General features: G+C 42.0%; 1 protein-coding gene across 2 annotated transcripts; it reads left to right on the top strand.

Annotated features, from left to right (window-relative positions):
* Positions 1 to 3,875: 3,875 nt before the first annotated feature.
* Positions 3,876 to 14,293, top strand: tbx18 (T-box transcription factor 18). Of its 2 annotated transcripts, none has more exons than XM_032586221.1 (8): positions 3,876 to 4,404; positions 5,383 to 5,548; positions 5,990 to 6,091; positions 7,477 to 7,648; positions 7,843 to 8,010; positions 9,931 to 9,995; positions 11,316 to 11,410; positions 12,472 to 14,293. In XM_032586221.1, the coding sequence occupies exons 1-8, from the start codon at positions 4,164 to 4,166 to the stop codon at positions 13,002 to 13,004; spliced, it is 1,542 nt and encodes a 513-aa protein (XP_032442112.1). In that variant the 5' UTR covers positions 3,876 to 4,163; the 3' UTR covers positions 13,005 to 14,293. The 2 variants fall into 2 exon arrangements, with proteins under 2 accessions (XP_032442112.1, XP_032442111.1); XM_032586220.1 differs by having other exon boundaries at positions 3,877 to 4,404; positions 5,380 to 5,548.
* Positions 14,294 to 18,969: the final 4,676 nt, after the last annotated feature.

Below are 18,969 nucleotides of genomic sequence, written 5' to 3'. Positions count from 1 at the left end.
TTATAAGAGTTATATGTAGGGAAGGAATGGTTGCTTCGATCTTGCTCTCTCGGTCTTGGTAAGGTTGACGGTGTTTATAATCTGTGAAAAAGAAACAGGAAACCTTTTCACCAAACCTTTACGCCAAATCACTGGAGAGACGCAGAGAGTTAAATCAAGAATAGCGAGAGGAGAATATCACCAGTTACTTCGTATTCTTTTAAATGTTTTTATTTTTTTATTTTTTTGAAATATTGTGTTTGTTTATTCTGGTGATGACATTAACTAAACCTTAATTATACTCAAGTGTAACTAACAGACCAAATTCAGGAGCCGCGCCATATTTTTTGAAGCGATCAAATATTAGTTGCTTATAATTATATATATAGTTTTTATTAGTCAAAATGAAAACAGAATTGTGGACTAATTTCATATATTTTATTGTTATTTCAATTTATTTTATTTATTTCTTTGCCTTAGGTTTCTTCAAATATTCAAGTTTCTCCACAAAAATATCACAAAATCCTGCGCTTAATCTTTGCATTTGCTTAATTTGATCAAAAAGTTATATAGAGCAGAGGCAACAACAAACGAAACAAACAGTCTAATCCACCATGTGCGATATATAAAAATATTGGAGAATGTAAAATGTAAGTCATTAAAATGAATTATATTTCGGATAAGCAGCACATTTGGTAACAAGTCAGTTTGGTTAGAATTTAGCTAAGATGTGGCTAAGCTAATATATTTGTTATTCTCGTTCATCACAACATCTCTGTGATGTTGTGTGTGTGTGTGTGTGTGTGTGTGTTTTATGACTTGGCACATGAAATTTGTGAAAGTTGAAGCTTTTAATAAGACTCAAAACGTCGCTGTGTTGTAATAATTTCAGTCTGTATCTAGCTTTAGCATAGCAACATGCTAATGCTAACGTCAAACGTCCTAGCTAGCTTACCTGCTGCATGAACCTGCTGAACCGTTTTGTTTCTCCGTTTGATAAATGAATTGACCACCATTTCCTGTTTGTCTAAAACTCAGTTAATATGAAATGGAATCATTTGAAAACTTAAAATTATTTTTGAGGAAAATTCTTAAATTAATTTTGCTCCAAATTGGATTTTATTCGGAGTTTTTATTTTTATTTTTATTTAACTGTAACTTCCATCTATTTTTACCTAATCTAACCGTCTATCAGCTACTGAAAATAGATTATTTCTATTAAGAAATATTTATTAGTTTGACCCAAATTAAATCAGTGGTTATCGCTGCACCATATCCTGTAAATACTAACAGTTTGTTGTCTGACTGCCTTAGAGTTTAATAGAAAACGCCGTTCGTTTAAAATCTGTAAATAAATAAAAAAAAAATACAAATAAAAAATTAAATCTACATTTTTTTTATTGTTCCTGCACAAACCTCAGATATTTCACTTCACTCTTTATTAAATTGAAACTTTTTTTCCTTTTTTTTTTTTTTTTTTTTTTTTTTTACAGTGTAAGCAATTTCATTTTTTGAATCGAAATTTTATTGAATAGAAAACAACCCTTGAAGCATTAATCCAAGGTAATTATAAAGAGCTGGGAGATTTATTTTTTTCGAATGCCCACGGGACGAAAAGCCCGATAATCCCCGCGGATTACGAGCACGGCGCTTCTCGTGGACGCCCCACTCATTTAGTCTTAATTTATGGCAACAAACGTGGCCGGACGTGCTGTTTATTTAAGCAGGACGTGAGCGGGGGGCAACGACGGGGGTGGATTTTTAGCTGACGGAACCCAACTGAGTGGAAAGGAAAATAATCCCATCCTGATGTAAACGGCGACATTTCAGATTGTTGAACTCCGCCATGTTTGGAGGCTGTGACGAGTCAGCAGGTTGGTCAGCGGGGCCTCGGGAGCTCTGCGGTGTGTCGGGGGCGAGTCTCGTCGGGAAGTCCACGCATGTGCATTGGCTGCACCCACACCGCGGGCGGTCCTCGCGACGTCTCTGTTTTCTTCACACGCGCGCATAAACAGGGGGGGCGGCTTCATAAAAACAGACAAAAATAAAAAAAATAAACTGAACCAGGACCTCTAGAAAAAACGCACTTGTTTTTTTTTTTTGTCTGTTTTATTTTTTTTTTATATCAGTTTGACCTTAACTTGATGAATTATTGTATCTTATTTTATATTATTATTTTTTTTTTATTTTGCTTTCACACACAACAGTGGCAATTAGTTCAGCTAATTGCGTAGCTACCGGAATGAAACATTTAGAGCTAAGCAAGTGTGTTTATCACATTTTTTAAAAAAAAGCACACTGATGAAATGAGTGCTTAAGATTTACCTTGATAAAAAGCATCAATATTTTGTCGGTAGATTTTGATCGATATTTCTAAACCCAACAGCTTACATTACCAAATGAATTATTCAATAACTATATATATATATATATATATATTTTAAATGTTGCGACTTTAAAATTAAGACGATTCGCTCATCTGGTTTGCACTGCTAAAAAAATGTTTTACAGTTAAGGTGTAAAACCCTTTCTCAATAGAAAACCTTGACTCATGTCAAGGTTTCCGATCTGAGTGTTCCGAGTATTCATACGCGTTAACTACTTCAGGGTTAAGAAACCGAGCTTTCCATCCAGTCTGACTTTATTAGCACAAAAAAATCTGGATGCAAACACCTTCCTTTTTTCTGTTTTTGCTTTAAAGAGACACTGTCGCCAACCAAAGTCGTGCCTGTGTCTGCTGGACACCAAGAAGGAGAATAGCAGCTGACTGTAGGCCGCCATCTTTAATTAAACTCTAAACGTTTATGTAGGACTGTCAGAGTGTAAACATTATTTAACATTACATTTACAAACAGCTAATATCTTAAACCTTCCCAAGAGTAAGTTTTTCACCACACTCATGTTTTTCTTGTTTGGTTTGTTTTGTTTAGTCAGTTTATTTATTTATGTATTTATTATTATTATTATTATTATTATTATTATTATTATTATTATTATTATTATTATTATTATTACCCTGCAGGTTGTCTGGGGGGCTTGTGCCTTTCTCCAGCTGTAATTGGGCGATGGGCGGGACACGAACTAATAATAATAATAATAATAATAATAATAATAATGTCGATGATGATGAATAACTGTTGACAAAATTAAAGACAAAAGCAGCAATAATCCGGGTTGATTTCTTTGCACTTGAACGCCACATACATTCCGAATGAAACCTTTATTCTTTGCTCTATTGTCTCTAATGTGTCATTTTGTGTTTATCGTTGTTCACATCGCGGACATTTGCTTAGTTACACCGCGGTTTGTAAGGCAGAGACAACGCGCGCATTTATCATTAAACTGTTATGTTCTGTTAACAAGGGTCGACGACGCTTGCGTGCTCATATAACATCGTAAAATGTGATTTATTTATTTTTTTTCCCAACATGGAGGAAATGCTGCAGTCAACTAGGAATAACAGCCCCAAAATATCTTATCCGCATATTATAACAATGTTTCGTTTTTTTTTTTGTTTTTTTTTTGCAATTGTTTTACTTCCTATTAGCAGGCCTGCTGTACGTACAAGACGAGTTTGGGTTGCGAGAAACGCTCCTATTCCTGAGGTGAGGTCGGGGCCAATCGCAAGTAGAGAGCACCGTGCTGGAGGTTCTAATGGCCAGATATGCAAAGCACGTCGGGTCGCAGTGTGAAAATGCGCGCAGTGCCTCCGGAGGGCCGCTCCTGGAGCTCTCTCCTCCGCCCGAGGACATGATTCATTCACCGGCTCCGCTCTGACCACAAAAGGCGGCACGGGCGGCCCCCACAGCGGGCGGGACGTGGGGTGGGGTGGAGAGAAAGTTCCGGGGGGCCGAAATCGCTCGTGATTGGCTGCCCTGCTCTGGGATTGACAGCTCCCTCTCTCCGGAGCGCCTCTAAGCTCCGCTGTTGACACTTTCCCCACAAAGAAAAAAAAAGAAAAAAAGTCAGCACTTAACCTATACGGATAACGGAGACGCTGTCACAGCTCTGGTCCCTCTCGTGTTTCTCGGTACAAGACGGAGACAAACTGTCCTCCGCCGACGGCCGCCGGGTGGAGAGCCTCTGTAGATGTCTGCGCCTGAGTTTGAACTTTTCTCACTTCCCCCTGCAAGTTCGCCACGCCGTTTGTGCCTCGCCCTGCTGCCCGCGAGACGGAGAGGAGCATGGCAGAGAAGCGGAGGTCCCCGTGCGCGCTGAGCGTCAAGGCGCACGCCTTCTCCGTGGAGGCGTTGATCGGGGCGGAAAAGCGACGCAGGACGAGCGGGGAGGATGTTGCGGCGTCCCCGGGCGGCTACGAGGGTGGAAACGAGGTTTCGGATTTAACCGGGAGTCCGGCACTGAGAGGCGGCAGAGCGTGCAGCAGCGACCGGGGCAGTGAGGCTGAATGTACAAGCGACGGATCCCGTAAGCAAATAATAATAATAATAATAATAATAATAATAATAATAATAATAATAATAATAATAATAATGTGTAAAATAATTATTTAACAGTAGGTTGCAGATGATGTATTTTCAGGCCTGGTTTCAACAGGAATCAGGAGCAGAAACGTAAACATATTACCACTTGTCACACTTCTAAATATGAGAATGCCATCACTCCACTGGCCCAGTAAACAGAAGTTCCGCGTGTGACTAATGCGAGAGGGTTTATGGGATATGCAGCTATCATAAACACGCCAATTAGCAGCGTATAAAGACGGGACAAAGCGATGGAAAGAATAGTGCAGGACCTGCAGGAAGCAGAAACCGCCTGACAAATGGGGGGGTGGGGGGGACCTGGAGTGTTTTCGGAGAGGTTAACGGGGGCTTGGCTTCTTATCGAGCCAATGTCTAAACTGCATGAACTCGCACCACTCAGACAGACCTGCGTTGGATACGTGCAAATAATGCCAGGAGTAAACACAGTAAACACAGTAAACACATGCTGCCATATGAAACATAGCAGCATGAAACATATGGAAAGACACCGGCCCACAATTTGGATATAATTAGGCATCCTTACTGCGACAGCTTGAAGTCATTATATTATATTATATTATATTATATTATATTATATTATATTATATTATATTATATTATATTATATTAACTCTATAAATAATTTTGTTATCCTGTCCTTTCAGTCACTTCTGCAACTTTTTGGAATCTCCAAAAAAAACTAGCTTATGGGGTTGCACATAACAACCCTTTCCGGTTGTAAAGTTGTTTGCTTTTTACTGTAATCTAGTAAGTGCGTAATGCCTGACTTATGGGTGCGTGATGCTAACCAACCGAATCGTGTAAAAAAACAAACAAACAAAAAAAAAAACAAGACAAAAAAACCCCCTGAATTTTATATAAGAAAATAAAAAAAATCTTGCCCTCGTTCCGGCTGCAGCAGAGAGCGAGGACGCCCTGCTGGAGAGCCCGCAGCCCGCATCCACGCAGTGCGCGGCGGCGCCCGGAACCGGCGGCGGAGAGGAGACCAGCGTGGAGCTGCAGGGGTCGGAACTGTGGAAGAGGTTCCACGAGATCGGCACGGAGATGATCATCACCAAGGCCGGACGGTGAGGACGGGAGATGTGGTGGGAAGGAACTGAGGCAGGTCAATTAACTCTGACGATTAACAGCTGCATCTGGCGCTCTAATTGACAAAAGACTTAAAATGTAAAAAAAAAAAAAAAGAAAAGAAAAGAAAAGATAATTGCTTGTATTTTACAGCAAAACTGTAAGATATGTTACAATCAAATAATTATTTATCCAAATAGTATTGTTTTAATCTCAACATTTTCTGTTGCATCGTTAAAGAAATTTAATAGTAAATTTTTTGCTTTTATTTAAAAAGTCCGAAAAAGTGGAATAGACATCACGTTCTAAATAAAAACATTATTATTCTTATTATTGTTGTAAGAAAGAGAAGTAGAGTTATTATTCGACAAATTTGACGCAAAAAAACTAAATACATAAAATAAATAAAATAAAATAAAATGTTTTGCTCTTCCACGCAGGCGGATGTTCCCCGCCATGCGTGTGAAGATTTCGGGCCTGGACCCCCATCAGCAGTATTACATTGCCATGGATATAATCCCCGTGGACAACAAGCGATACAGGTAACGAGCCGACCCAACACGCAGCAGGGACCCACGTGATCCCATAATGAAGCCTTCAGTCGGACATGGCAACTGAGGCTGCAGGACTGAAGTAGTTTGAATTCAGTAAAACGAATGATGGGGACAAATCAGATATTTTTCAGCTGTGCAGAACAGGTCCAGCCCCCCCTCTCTCTTTTTCTGTCTCTTCCTGTTCGTGTCTCGCTACAAATGGCGCTTGGCAGCAGGGTTTTTTTGTCACGGCGGTTTTGCCGTCCCGTTTGGAAAGAGAGGGCCTTTTGGACGCCTCACCTCTCGAACCCGGAGGGTCAAACCAACAAAAGTCCTTCTGAAAGCGCAGCCGGCGCGGCCAAGGCTCTGCGTGTTAACTGGCTCTGCCATTCCAGACTTTCACAAGCCGTTTATGTGTGAATGCACTTTTAGCTGCGTGCTGGAGTGACGAGTGTATAATCTTGGAAGACGAGTTCCCAACCGAGCCTGAAAAAGAGCGCTGGAGGGGCGCCGGAGAAATGCAGACCTCTCTCTGCTCGGTCACATTTTGTTCTTACTGTAATTGTTCTTAATATTATGAAGAGTGCAGGATGCAGTCTGCAAGTTAGGTTACATATATATATATATATATATATATATATATATATATATATATATATATATATATATATATATATATATATATATATATTATTCGGAATGTTTAGTTTAGTAGGTGTTCAGTTTCCATCATTCACTTTTTTCTTTGATAAAACACTTGTTTTATCTCAACTCAACCAATTTATCCCAGTCATTTATTACAGTTAGTAATATCAACAGAACACTTTATTGATGCCAGAAGGAAGTTATGTCAGACGTACATTTGAAATATTAAAACACATGGATAGAATAATAACAGAAGAGGAAAAACCTGGTAATAATAAGTTGGTATAAATGAAAAATAAGGTTCTTCGACTGGATCCAACAACTGTGTTGAGTAAATGTCACATTTTAATTGATCAATATTGAACCAAACATGGCAAGTTTTCAAGAAACACTATTAAGTCTGACGTTGTACAATTTGAGGTGGAAAAAAAAAACATGTGGCATTCTTTACTGTGACTTCATGGAATGGTTTTTGTAAACCACACTGCATCAAGCTGATAACTTTACAGCATTTCGTCGTTTGTTTTAGTTCCTCGCAAGATTAAAAGTAAAATAAATATGAAATCAGCTGCACAGGCCCTGAAATAAATCCTTTCAAAAAAAATGTGACGTGATTAAATCTGTGCAGCAATTAGTAATGAATGCCAAAGTCTTTGAATTTGGCAACATGTGGTGAGAAAAAAAAGAAGAAAATCCTGGAAATGGACAGTGTGATTAAAATGTGCGTTTCATGTGTTTGAATTGTGAAGGTACGTGTATCACAGCTCCAAGTGGATGGTAGCGGGAAACGCCGACTCCCCCGTGCCCCCCAGGGTGTACATCCACCCGGACTCTCCGGCCTCAGGAGAAACTTGGATGCGTCAAGTTGTCAGCTTTGACAAGCTCAAGCTGACCAACAACGAGCTGGACGACCAGGGACATGTACGTGTTTTTCAGAGGACCCCAAATTTATGCTACGTTCTGCAATATGCCTAATCGCAGCTGGAGAGTGTTTTTATTTTTAAGGGGGAAAAAAACAAACTATTACTAACTGAACTCTGGATAATTTCATTCTCACCTCATTTTTCCATTGCTGTCAGAAAGACAAAGTCTTCCTTTTCTCTGTTTTTGCTCAGATTATTCTGCACTCCATGCACAAATACCAACCCCGGGTCCACGTCATCCACAAGGAGTTCGGAGAGGAGTTATCTCCGGTGAGAGCCATCCCCGTGGGGGAGGGAACGCGCACCTTCTCCTTCCCCGAGACCGTCTTCACCACCGTCACGGCATATCAGAACCAGCAGGTACGGACCACATCCACGCCAGCATCCGATCCTACACAGGTGGCGCACATAGGTTGGAAACTCGAAGTGAACGATGAAATCTGAAAAATGCACTTTGGAGTTTCACACGACAGTGTTCAATGAAAAGCAACATCGGCCACTTTTATTGGCTAAAATGGAACTTCAGTAACCAGTCTTGTGTTATATGAGATTCTCTTTGAATTGCAACCATTCATACTTTTGCATATTTCAAGCAAAAAGATGGAAGAAGAAACGGCTAATGTTAACCGTGCTTTTCAGGCAAACGTGTTTTGTACAGATTTTTAGACCATCTTGGCTTTCTGCTTTTTATAGCGTAGAAACAAGTTGATATTAGCCTAATAATATGAGCTAATGATGATTAGCAAGGCTGCCTGCTCAGGTTGCTATCTGCAGTTGGCTTCTTTAAGACCGAGATCAGATTTTCTGAAATGATGTTTTGTTGTGGTGATATATAGATAACAGTTCCCTTAGCATACCTGTAGCAGACAGATGCTATATTGCTATGAGCATATAGAGAAATGAATAAATTCATTCCATAGATGTTAGCCGTGGAAGGCTAACATGTAGTCAGACAGATTTCCTGTCAATACTTAGTAACTAATGTTTATCAATCTGGCTTATGGGCTGATTGCGAGTCCAGGAGACCTGGGAGAAGCACTGGAACTCACCATCTCTGATGCTGTTGCACAAATGACAGGCTGGAACAAAACCCCAGGAGTTTACAAGCCAATTGGTGAACTTACGCCACTGAAGTGATTCACACAACAGGCAGCCTCAGCCACCCTAAATTTAGCATAGCAACAAGAATGTTGTTGGGCTGAGAAACAGCGACAGTGAAAGTGTGGACGGTTAATAGCCGCTAACTGGTATAAACCTTTGCAGTTCGAGAAGCTTTATTTATTACACTAAAACCAACTAAAATGGGGATCTGTCTGATTAGCCATTAGCCTACCACCACTAAGAGGACAAAGATGTCTGCAAATCCACTGCAACCTGGCTAATAGCGAGGAAACCTCTACTTAAAGTAACATCACAGAACATCACTCCAAAACACCCAAACGCTTACTTTAAAATAGCTTGCCAGATGTGTGCCGTTAGCTTAAAAAGAGCCTTTCACCCCTTTTTTCCCTTCACAACTGAAAATATTTCCAAAGAGCCAAACTTGCTTTTATTGCAAAACATAGAAAGACATAGTAGTAGTAGTCGTCTTCCAGCCAGCTGACTGGCAATGTGCAGCATCAGGTGTAGGAGGGGCATTGCTATAGCTATAGTTGTCCGTAAAGCTTGCAAAAACTAAAACTTTGAATTAAAGCAGTAGGAATGAGTGTGACGTAAAAGTTTAGCACTTGTAACAATAAATCCCCTTTTTGGCTGTTGCTTAAAATAACTAAAAATGAGGGAGAGAGATTGCTGTCGTCTAGCTGTTTTATTTTAAAAAACATTTTTTTGAGAGTGTGTAACCAGCTGTTGAGAACGGTGTTTGGGCTCTCTACATGCTGCCCAGCATAAGGAACGTTTTTAAGCGTGAGGGTTAGCTGAAGTGGGTCAGCTCTGAATGCATGATGGCTGAAGTCAGAACACGTTGGAGACGCCTATAAAAGTCCCTCCTGATCCGGGTCACGGCGTTGGGCCTTAAACACCACCCACCGTCTGATCAGGTCCCTTCGTTGCTCCACTCAGATGCATAACTTTAAAAAAAAATAATCTTCTCTGCCAGAAAACTTCCCTTAGAAGAATAAATGTATTTATTTTCAGAGCTGACTGAATGATTATAGAGAGAGAAATGATTTTGGTTGTTTAAAAAGAGAGAGAGAGAGAGAAAAAAAAATTCATCACACAGTTTATATTATCGCAGACAGATTTTCAAGGAAATAATTAGAGTCATGTTTTGTTTTTCAGATTACAAGGCTGAAAATTGACAGAAACCCATTTGCCAAAGGCTTCAGAGACTCTGGCAGAAACCGGTGAGTTTATTTTAACCTCAGAGATTTGCACACTATTTAGTCCATTAGGAGGCGGAGGAGGGAGGAGGGGGTACGACATGCACGACTGCGTTCTGTTCTGGCTCTGTCGGATTCCTCTTGTTCCTTTTCCATTCTGATTCCACAGGAGAGGAATAAAAAAGTTAGGCATATCTTTATTTTATTATTATATATATATATTTTTTTTTTGTTTCAAACAAAAACCGTCCAGTGCTCGCACCAGATTTGTCCCAAGCAGCAGCGAAAAGCGCCGCCACATCTTCCGGGGCCAGCCGTCAAGCGTTATCCGAAAATGAGATGTAATTTTGACAAAGATGCGTGCATGTTTTCCAACGGGGAAAAAGCAAACTTTAGCTGCAAAACTTAATGGAGCGTCGGATTCCAGCTGACCTCAACGCGGAATAATAAAACTTGCAGAGTGTCCCGAGGAAAATCTGTATAAACACATTTTCTAAACATATATAAACACTGCATTAAAACAACACGGCAGTAAAACTCCAGCAGTCTCTCCAAACAGCCACTCCCCGGAGGCCTCGCAGAAATCATTAGAGAGGAGGAGAAGGGAAAAGCAGAGGCAATGTGTGAGACCGAAAATTGGAGCGGGTGGAAAGGTAGAGAACAGCGAGCTGGATAACCCAGAGACCTTGGCAGCTGACCCTATAAAAGTTGAACTCAGGGAGGTTGTGGGGGGGGAAGGGGGAAAAAAACAACCTCCCCTTAAATATTACAGGAAGACTTAAGCAGTTTGCTAAATAAACTTCGGCTCTGATAGGCTGCCTTAGAGCTCACAGAACCGCTCCGGGCAGCTTGTCTAAATTATCACCGAGGCTACAACCCTGTGTGGGATGGAGTGGGGTTGAAGGGTGGTGGTGGTGGAGGGAGTACTTTTATCCTCATGCTAACGAGCGGTAACAGAGCACCACCACAGCAACCCTCTGCTCTACCTAGAGGGAGGGAGCCTCAGATTGAGGAGGAGAGGACGGGGGGGGGAGGAGAGTCCCACCTCATAAATCGCTGCTGCGGCTTCCTGCTCCTTCGTCTTGATTCGCCCGTAAAAGCCGTGTGAAAGCAATTACCTCCAAGCACCCGACGGGCAGCAGCCAATCGCAGTGTGGCGTTTATGTTCCTCATTACCTAGCGTCTCCATGGAGATGCCAAGGGAGGCCCCACGGGCGACTAAAGATGGCCGCCAGGTGGTTGGCATGTAGCGTGACCTACAGCTAAGACGGTTGGGGTAGGGGGCTGGCGGAGACGAGCTCAGAGGTGTTTGAGTTAAAAGGGGGCGTTTTGTTTGTGTTGCAGGATGGGCTTGGAGGCGTTAGTGGAGTCCTACGCGTTCTGGCGTCCGTCTCTGAGAACACTCACGTTCGAGGACATCCCCGGGATGGCCAAGCAAGGTAACGGCAACGAACAATGTGCTCCACAGCAATGAGAAAGGTCCAGTCTGAACCACCATATGTAGTTGTACAGACAGTGGGGGTTAGACAACTGTTCACAGCACTTCAATGTTTGTCACAAACTTCGAGATGTGCAACCTGAACAAAGTAGTTCATAATTGGGAATTAGAAGGAAAAACAAGGTTTCCCTCAGAAAACTTGCTAAGCCCAATAGTTGGGTGCCAGGGCAGTCATCCAGCGGCGCGGCATGTTTGTGAGTTTAAAAATGTTTAAAGTTGACAGAAAATTGGAAAATATTCCTTGATTGTTATGTGTTGTTGAGAGATTGGATGATTAATACCTGAACACCACCTATAAAGTCTTAAAAAATGCAAACATTTAGAAAAGACTTAAATAAATAAGCAATGCTTAGCCTGGTGGGGGCACAAGTAAGGCCTGGTGGCCTGCCAGGCTTATAATACCCTGGAGGAAACCCTGTGGTTCATCATGAATGCATTTGTATGCAGGAACCAGCAGTAAAAACCTTTAGACTGGAACAATGGTTCACCTTCCAGCATGAAGGTCCTCTAAGCCAGAGCTACAACAAAATGTAGCTAAATCCAACTGGCATCATGAAGCAAGACTTGAAAATTGGTTTTCAGAGACGCTCTCCATCCAAACTGACTAAGCTTGAGCTATTTTGAGAAGAATGAATAAAACTCTGTCTTGTGGAAAGGTGGTAGCCACACTCCCCAAGACTTTCAGCTGCAATTGTGGCTAGAGGTGGTTTTAGAAAGTAAATGACTCAGAGAGCCAGAATACGAATTAACAACAAATTTGAGATCGGGAATGAATGGGAAAACTGTTCTTTCTACAATTTATTGTTCTGTTGCATCTATTGGTTGCAATGTGAAGAAGTTCACAGGTCATGAATCCTTTTATAAATCATGGTTGAGTGGTTACTACATAGAAGAAGACAAAAGGGTCAGCTCATTCTATCTGGGTAATTATCTCAGTCTGTCCTTTAAATTGACTGTTTACCAAAACACCTGAGCTGTAATCGGACTTTGGTTCCTCCTTAGGAATCCCAGGAACTCACGGAGGAGTTGGAACACCCCCTCATCTGCTCTCCACATCCCCGTGCTCGTCGCCTTTCCAGGTTTGCCCTCTCAGCCCTCCGGACTACAGCTGTAGTCGGCCCACGCACCCCCTCCACTGCTACGGCAACACCCCCGAGCCGTTCCCCCCTCCCAGAGGTCCGTCCGGCTACGAAGGTGAAGGATTCCGCTCCCTCGCCCTTCCCGCGGCTCAGCTGGGCTACCTATCCAACCCTGCCCCGCAGGGCTACGCCGGCCTGCGCCTCCACACACCACCCTACAGCCTGTACGGCTACACATTCCCGCCCTCGCCACGTCTCGCTGCCAGCCCCGACAAGATGGCCACCGCCAGCCACCAGAGTCCGTTTCACGGCTCGTCTCCCAGCGGGACTTTAACGGACAGCCTCGGCGTGCTCGGCGGAGGACAGCAGGGCTTCCTGTTCGACTCCCGGACTTTAGGAGTGGCAGGTAGCCAGCCAGGAGGCGGTGCATCGCAGGTCACAGCCCATATGGGATGAATTTAACCCCGGCTTTTTTCAGGAAAAGCTGGTTACACCCTCCTACGGGTGCAAGTGTCTTTTGGTCCAGAGCATTCTATGAATTGAGTTCCCGTGTACCTGACCTGAGAAGAAGGACAGATCAAATAAACACATGAACGTCTCAAAGTTTTATTTGGGGAAAGTTTCCTATCTTGTGGGCGCGGTTCTTGTAAGTTACTTGTACGGCGCAAGGAGGAGTGTGTGAGGAAGTAACACACGGACGGGGCAAAATCTGGGCAGGTCCAGAGAATCAAAGAGAGCACTTCAATTTCCTGACAGGAAGCCCCCCAACACATTAACCGTAGACCTTTTCACCACAGTTACTTTCAAGACGGAGCTTGAAGGGTGCAGGCGGACTGAGATGGGGGGGTTAACGTTTCATCTGCCACTTGCACATCTCTGAACCAGACGTGAAATCACTGTGACCAACCGAGGGGGAGGAATCGCTCTGTGTTTATTGGTTGACGGGAATCCGAGAGGGGCTACAGTAGCGTCTTATCTGGTTGACTTTGGTTGAGTTCGTGTGTAAACTCCTTGACGAGGCGCGGAGCCCCTTCTGGTTTGCGCCACTTGCAAAAACAAGAACGATAATTCATTTGTTAAAATATTTGTTTCTTTCTTTTTTATGTCTTTGTTTTGTTTGCACCAACCACTGTGCAGAAGACCTCATGATGCCCACACAGCTCTCTCTGTTTTTAGACTGAACTGCTACAACGCCACATGCCTGAGTTTGTACTGACACACACTATAGGCAGGGCTCTTTCACCACTTGGCCTAAAAAACACACCAAAGCCTCTTTTCTTCTTGTTATCCAACATCTGGGCCTTGACAAATGTTAACAAGATGACATCATGCTGATGAGAAACCATCTGAGATCTCCCTGTTTTGGACTAAACTGTTGTAAAAATACACATAACAAACTAATTTGCTTACTCTACATCTGGTCAGGACAGACGCCCGCTCGGTTCAGTTCTTTGAAAAACACAGCTTTCCTGGAGAGAGAGCCACCTCCACGTGGACGCAACTCGGAGGAGGACGGCTGGACGAGCAGACGTGTTTACAAAGAGCCTTCGCACTTAAAAAGAAAGAAGGAAAAAAATCAACGGTGCACCTGCTTTTGCTCTTCAGGCTGGGGTCAGGTGCACGGACGTCCACCTTTAAACTTGACCCACGGCTTTTCTTTGAAGTCAAACCACGGACAGCCTGCGGAGGTCGACACGATTTGTGATCTTTTTCAAGCCAAAATAAAATAATATCTGTTAATATGACGTTTGTGGCCTTCCTTGTTCACATAACCGCGTGTGGTTTTATTAACACGAATCAGTTACAATCCGTCACAGGCCATTTAAGATGAAAATATGTGTACCTTGGCCCGAGAGGCCGAAAACGGAGCACCGGCTAGTTTCTTATCTAAAGCAGATAAGAAACTACGCATGAGCACAAAAAGGGAGAGAGCGAGAGAGAGAAAAATATATCCTTTTTTATTTTTACTGTGCAACGGTCATGTAAGCTAATACCTCAAAGTATGCAGAAGTTACTACTCACTCGAGAGAGGGTGTGCGGTAAATGTTGATGTGGGTGGGAAAGTGTGTGTGGATACGAGTGTATTTATGTGTGTAGCAACAGGTGGCGGAGTTGTCAGCGAGTGTGTGACCTTATCGTCTCAGAGTTCATGTGGATCCCTGAGAACTGACACCCTGCTTCTGCACATGCACGAGCCGACAAAGTCAGACTCGACGTAACCGTCCATGCAGAACCGTCCATTTTATACCTCTATGCCCCTAAGGTATAGAGCGTCCAAAGTCGCTCTTTACCTTAGAGCATAGAGCGACTGTGGACATCCATTTTCAGGCCTGATTTTTCAGTCCACTCCTCTAGTAGTTCTGGTTGCATGTTTGGGGTCGTTGTCTCCAACACAGGGGTGTCAAACTCATTTTCGTTCTGAGCCGCATCAAGATCATGAACGTCTTTAAAGGGCCGACTGTGCCAGAACGTATCGATAAAACCCAACAACAAACTGTTAAAACATTAATAAACATATGTTTCTGCATTAGATGAGTAAAATTAATTAATATTGAACATCTACAGTATTTACATTGATTGGATTTGACTGATTTGACATTCTACAGCCCCATCAACTCTGACCAGATTTCCTGTCACTGAGGAAGAAAAAAAAAACCCAAACATCTTTACAACGCCATACGGCCACCGCCATGTTTCTGACAAACTGCTGGACACCCCCCCTATTTTTTAAATTAATTTGATCAATAATTCTCAATCCAGGTTTGTGGAGTGCACAAATTTATTCTCCCACCTGAATTACACAGCATGTATGAAGAAAAAGCAGAAATGTAATAGATGTAACAACAGCACGGACATAAATCTTCTGGTTTCATTTCACAGTTTGTAATTTAATTGACATCAGTCAGGGGCGGATCTACAGGGGAGGCAGCTGGGGGGCTAAGTCCCCAACCCAATCCCCACAGCAGCTGCCTCACTATTTAGGTCCTTAAAATCATACAAACACTTAACTTTGTTTGTCTAGAAGTCTCTTGTGGCCTTCAAATTAAACATTAATTCACCAAAAATTCTTCTCAGGTGAAAAGTAGCACTACCTCGACATATTTTAACTCAAGTAAAAGAAAAAAGTAGCCGTCCAAGAAATTACTCAAATGTAAAAAAGTAAATTTTAGAAAGAAGCCGCTCTGGTAACAAGTAACCGTTCGATCACAATACCTGACTTAATATTTAGAAACAATGTCAAACAAAGTTAAGTGCAAATTCTGGTATTTTAGTGACTACAATTTGAGGAAAAAATACAAACAAATAACATCATTACAAATTAACTAAATGAGTTATACCTAAAACTTGTCTTTGTTTTTTCCCCAAGAGACAGAGATGCAATAAAAAGTTTATTTTATTTTACTTTTATTTTTTTGGGGGGGGGACTTTTTGATTGAAAAAGTGTGTGGATCCAGCAATCCCACCCTGCTAAAACCTCTTCTAAACATTTCTAGATCATCCGCAATTGGCAGGAGTTCAAATCGTCTCCATTATTCAAGCTTTCTCGACTTCCATCATCCATTTCTTCCCAACTCAGTTGCCTCCTGTCACTCTTCAGAGGGAGAGGTGCTGACGAGAGGAGCACATGTGAGGCGGCGAGACACGGCGGCCGGGACGGACAGAGGGAGGGAGGACGGCTTATTTTAGCATCCAGGAATGATTGGCTTGTTGTTCCTGAGTGACAGAGGACGGAAACCCTGCCTGGTGCGTCTGTACAGCACGCTCAGAAAACACACACGTGGCAAACGCACATAGACATATGTGCATGAGAGGTCAAAAGCTTCTTTTTGCTCCCTGCCTTTTAAAAACATCTCCAGGCTCGTGATATGCGAGGTGAAGGTAAAGTTAGTTTAAAGCTACTGGAACATCTCATATGCGCACACCAGTATGTTCTCACACACACACGCACACCCACACACACACACGCACGCACGCAGAGACACACTTGTGCATGGTGTCAGTGGTGGAGAGGTTCTCAGCTGAGGCGAGGACATTAACACTGGGGATGACCAGGTGCCGACGTGACAGATCTGTCACGCTATCTGCCTGGAGGAGGGGGACAGAGGGACGGAGGAGGAGCCCTCTGCATGAGCGTGTATCCGTGTGTTTTTCCAAGGTCTGATGAATCTTTGCTGTCTTTATCAGTAGCTCAGGCCATTTGTAGGAAATAGTTTTAGGAAGTAAAATTCTAATCAGGAAAAAAAAAAAAGAATCAAAAATCTTGTTCAGTTTCTTCCACTTTATGTTTTTATCTGAGCTGGTGCTGTCATATGAATTTGAACGTATGCAAAATACGTTTCAGTGACATGTACGGCAGTAGGACCACGGGGGGTCGATAGGTTATCGCAGTAGGTAGGAATCGACCTTTGGTGACACAGAAGAATGCAAGCAGCAGCGTAGGAGAGTCGGGCTGGTGCCTCAGCCGACAGGACAGCTGCAGAGTAAAAAAAAAAAAAAACTGATTTGAAACCCGGTCAGAGATTTGATCCTGCAGAGACGATTGTTGCAGACGGACACAGTTTTTAAGGTGATATTTTAATATGTATTTTAAAAAATAAAATAAAAATGGAAATTGTGAGGCATAATGAGAAGAATTCGTTTTTCTACTCAATCCTGTTTTCCACTTTCCGTTTTTTTCCAGGATTTTCTCGTAGAAAAAGCGTAAAATCCCGCGTTCTTTTGGAGACTCTGATCCAACACAACAGAAAAGAATCGACCTACAAATAAATGCTTGGAACTATGTGCCTTTCTTTTAGATTTATTTCATTATTTGAAACAAATCAATACAAAACAGCGAATGACAAAACAGGCGTCCTAATGCCTGCATACACATGCACACATCTAATGCGAAACGCCTTTTATGTTTTGAATGTCGATTATTAGTAGATCCAGGACCAGGCCACATTGTTTCTTTCATTAAAGTATTGCTTTGTCTACTTTCTTATTGAGCAGACAGTACTAAAATATAGAAACAAAATTAAATTATAGTTTTGAACTTTTATAAAAGAAAAAAGAAGAATTTTGTGACCCAAGAGCATTTTCAAGTTAATCCAGGAGCAAAAATAAAAAAACTGTATAATTTCACCAATAGCCTATTGTTGGTGCTACACTTAAAAACCACTAAATCTGACCAAATACTTTTGGTTTAGTTTCTAGTGCAAATACTACTACGCTTGGACAAAACTAACTTGTAAGTAACTTTTCTGCAAGACATATGAACTTGTTTTAAGTTAATTCCTTAATATTGATGAAAAGTACTTGTTCCACTGGTCGATTACTTCACCTATAGCAATATATATATATATTTTTTCTATGTTATAAGTGAATTTCATCAGGACGCTGAGACTGTGTCCAAACCAAGTTGAAACCATGACGTCCGACTAATTGTCAAAGTGTATGCAAATGATCAACTGAGCTCTGAAGCAAACTGTGCTGCTCTGCGCCGATTCTTTGAAAACACAATCAAATGATTCACCGTGGATGGAATTCTGGGGGCAGAAAAAAGAAAAAAAAGTAAATCTTTATTCCTACTTTTGTAAATTAGAACCAGAAGCAAAATGGCTCCTATTCTCCTGGAGCAGCACTGTTTGCAACATGGGTCTCCATGGCTGCATGCATATTTTGACAGAATAAAATGAAAATGTATTCCGAGAAAAAAACCCCAAAAAAACTGAAAACACAATGACTGGCTTCCCCGGCTTTTAAGCCCCAGCTATTGTCTCGACCGTTGTGCCAGTTATTAGTCACCCGTTTTCAATGTTTTGTCTGTTTTTGAGCTGAGAATAAGATTTTGACTGTGGTTTAAATGTATTTTCACTGGTTTGAAAAAAACGAACAAAAATATGACACATATATGCAGATTAGTTGCAGAAGTGGGGCTGCAGTGAAGCCAAGTCAGTCCAGTGGTACACACAGCAGCACAATATCTTTCTGGGATAAAGATAATCAGAAGTACCAACAGAAAACTGCAGAGAGCAGTGGCAATAAAGAGCATGTTAATATTGTTGTATAGATAAATAAGGGAGGCGCAGCGTTACTTTTAAGAGGCTGATCAGCAGGAAGATTGAGATATCTTGTGTCTGCAAGGTTTTAGGCTTCGTTATTATTTTTAAATAATCTTTATTTTTTCTTTTTACCAATTCATGATAGTGTAAACAAACAACATTGGGTCTCACAGAGCAGCAAATGCGCAAGCAAACTAAGGCCCCATCTACACAGGAACGTTTTGTTCTAAAACTGGAACGTTTATGTTGGCTGCGTTCACGTTGAAACGGAGTTTTTTTTTCTTTTTCATTTAAATGGGTTCCAGAGTGAAAATTTCCCCCGTATTCATGTGGATAGCAAAAACGCCCAACCTCATCCTTAAACGTGTGCGACGTTT

The sequence above is a fragment of the Xiphophorus hellerii genome, chromosome 15 (genome assembly GCF_003331165.1).
Source record: "Xiphophorus hellerii strain 12219 chromosome 15, Xiphophorus_hellerii-4.1, whole genome shotgun sequence".
Taxonomy (NCBI): Eukaryota; Metazoa; Chordata; class Actinopteri; order Cyprinodontiformes; family Poeciliidae; genus Xiphophorus; species Xiphophorus hellerii.
The sequence above is the reverse complement of the archived record's forward strand: the minus strand, read 5'-3'. Positions and strand labels throughout refer to the sequence as shown.

Coding starts and splice junctions, on each gene's coding strand:
- tbx18 (XM_032586220.1), top strand. CDS start 4,164: ATGGCAGAGAAGCGGAGGTCCCCGTGCGCGCTGAGCGTCAAGGCGCAC. Junction 5,549..5,989: donor ATCATCACCAAGGCCGGACG/GTGAGGACGGGA, acceptor TCTTCCACGCAG/GCGGATGTTCCCCGCCATGC. Junction 6,092..7,476: donor GTGGACAACAAGCGATACAG/GTAACGAGCCGA, acceptor TGAATTGTGAAG/GTACGTGTATCACAGCTCCA.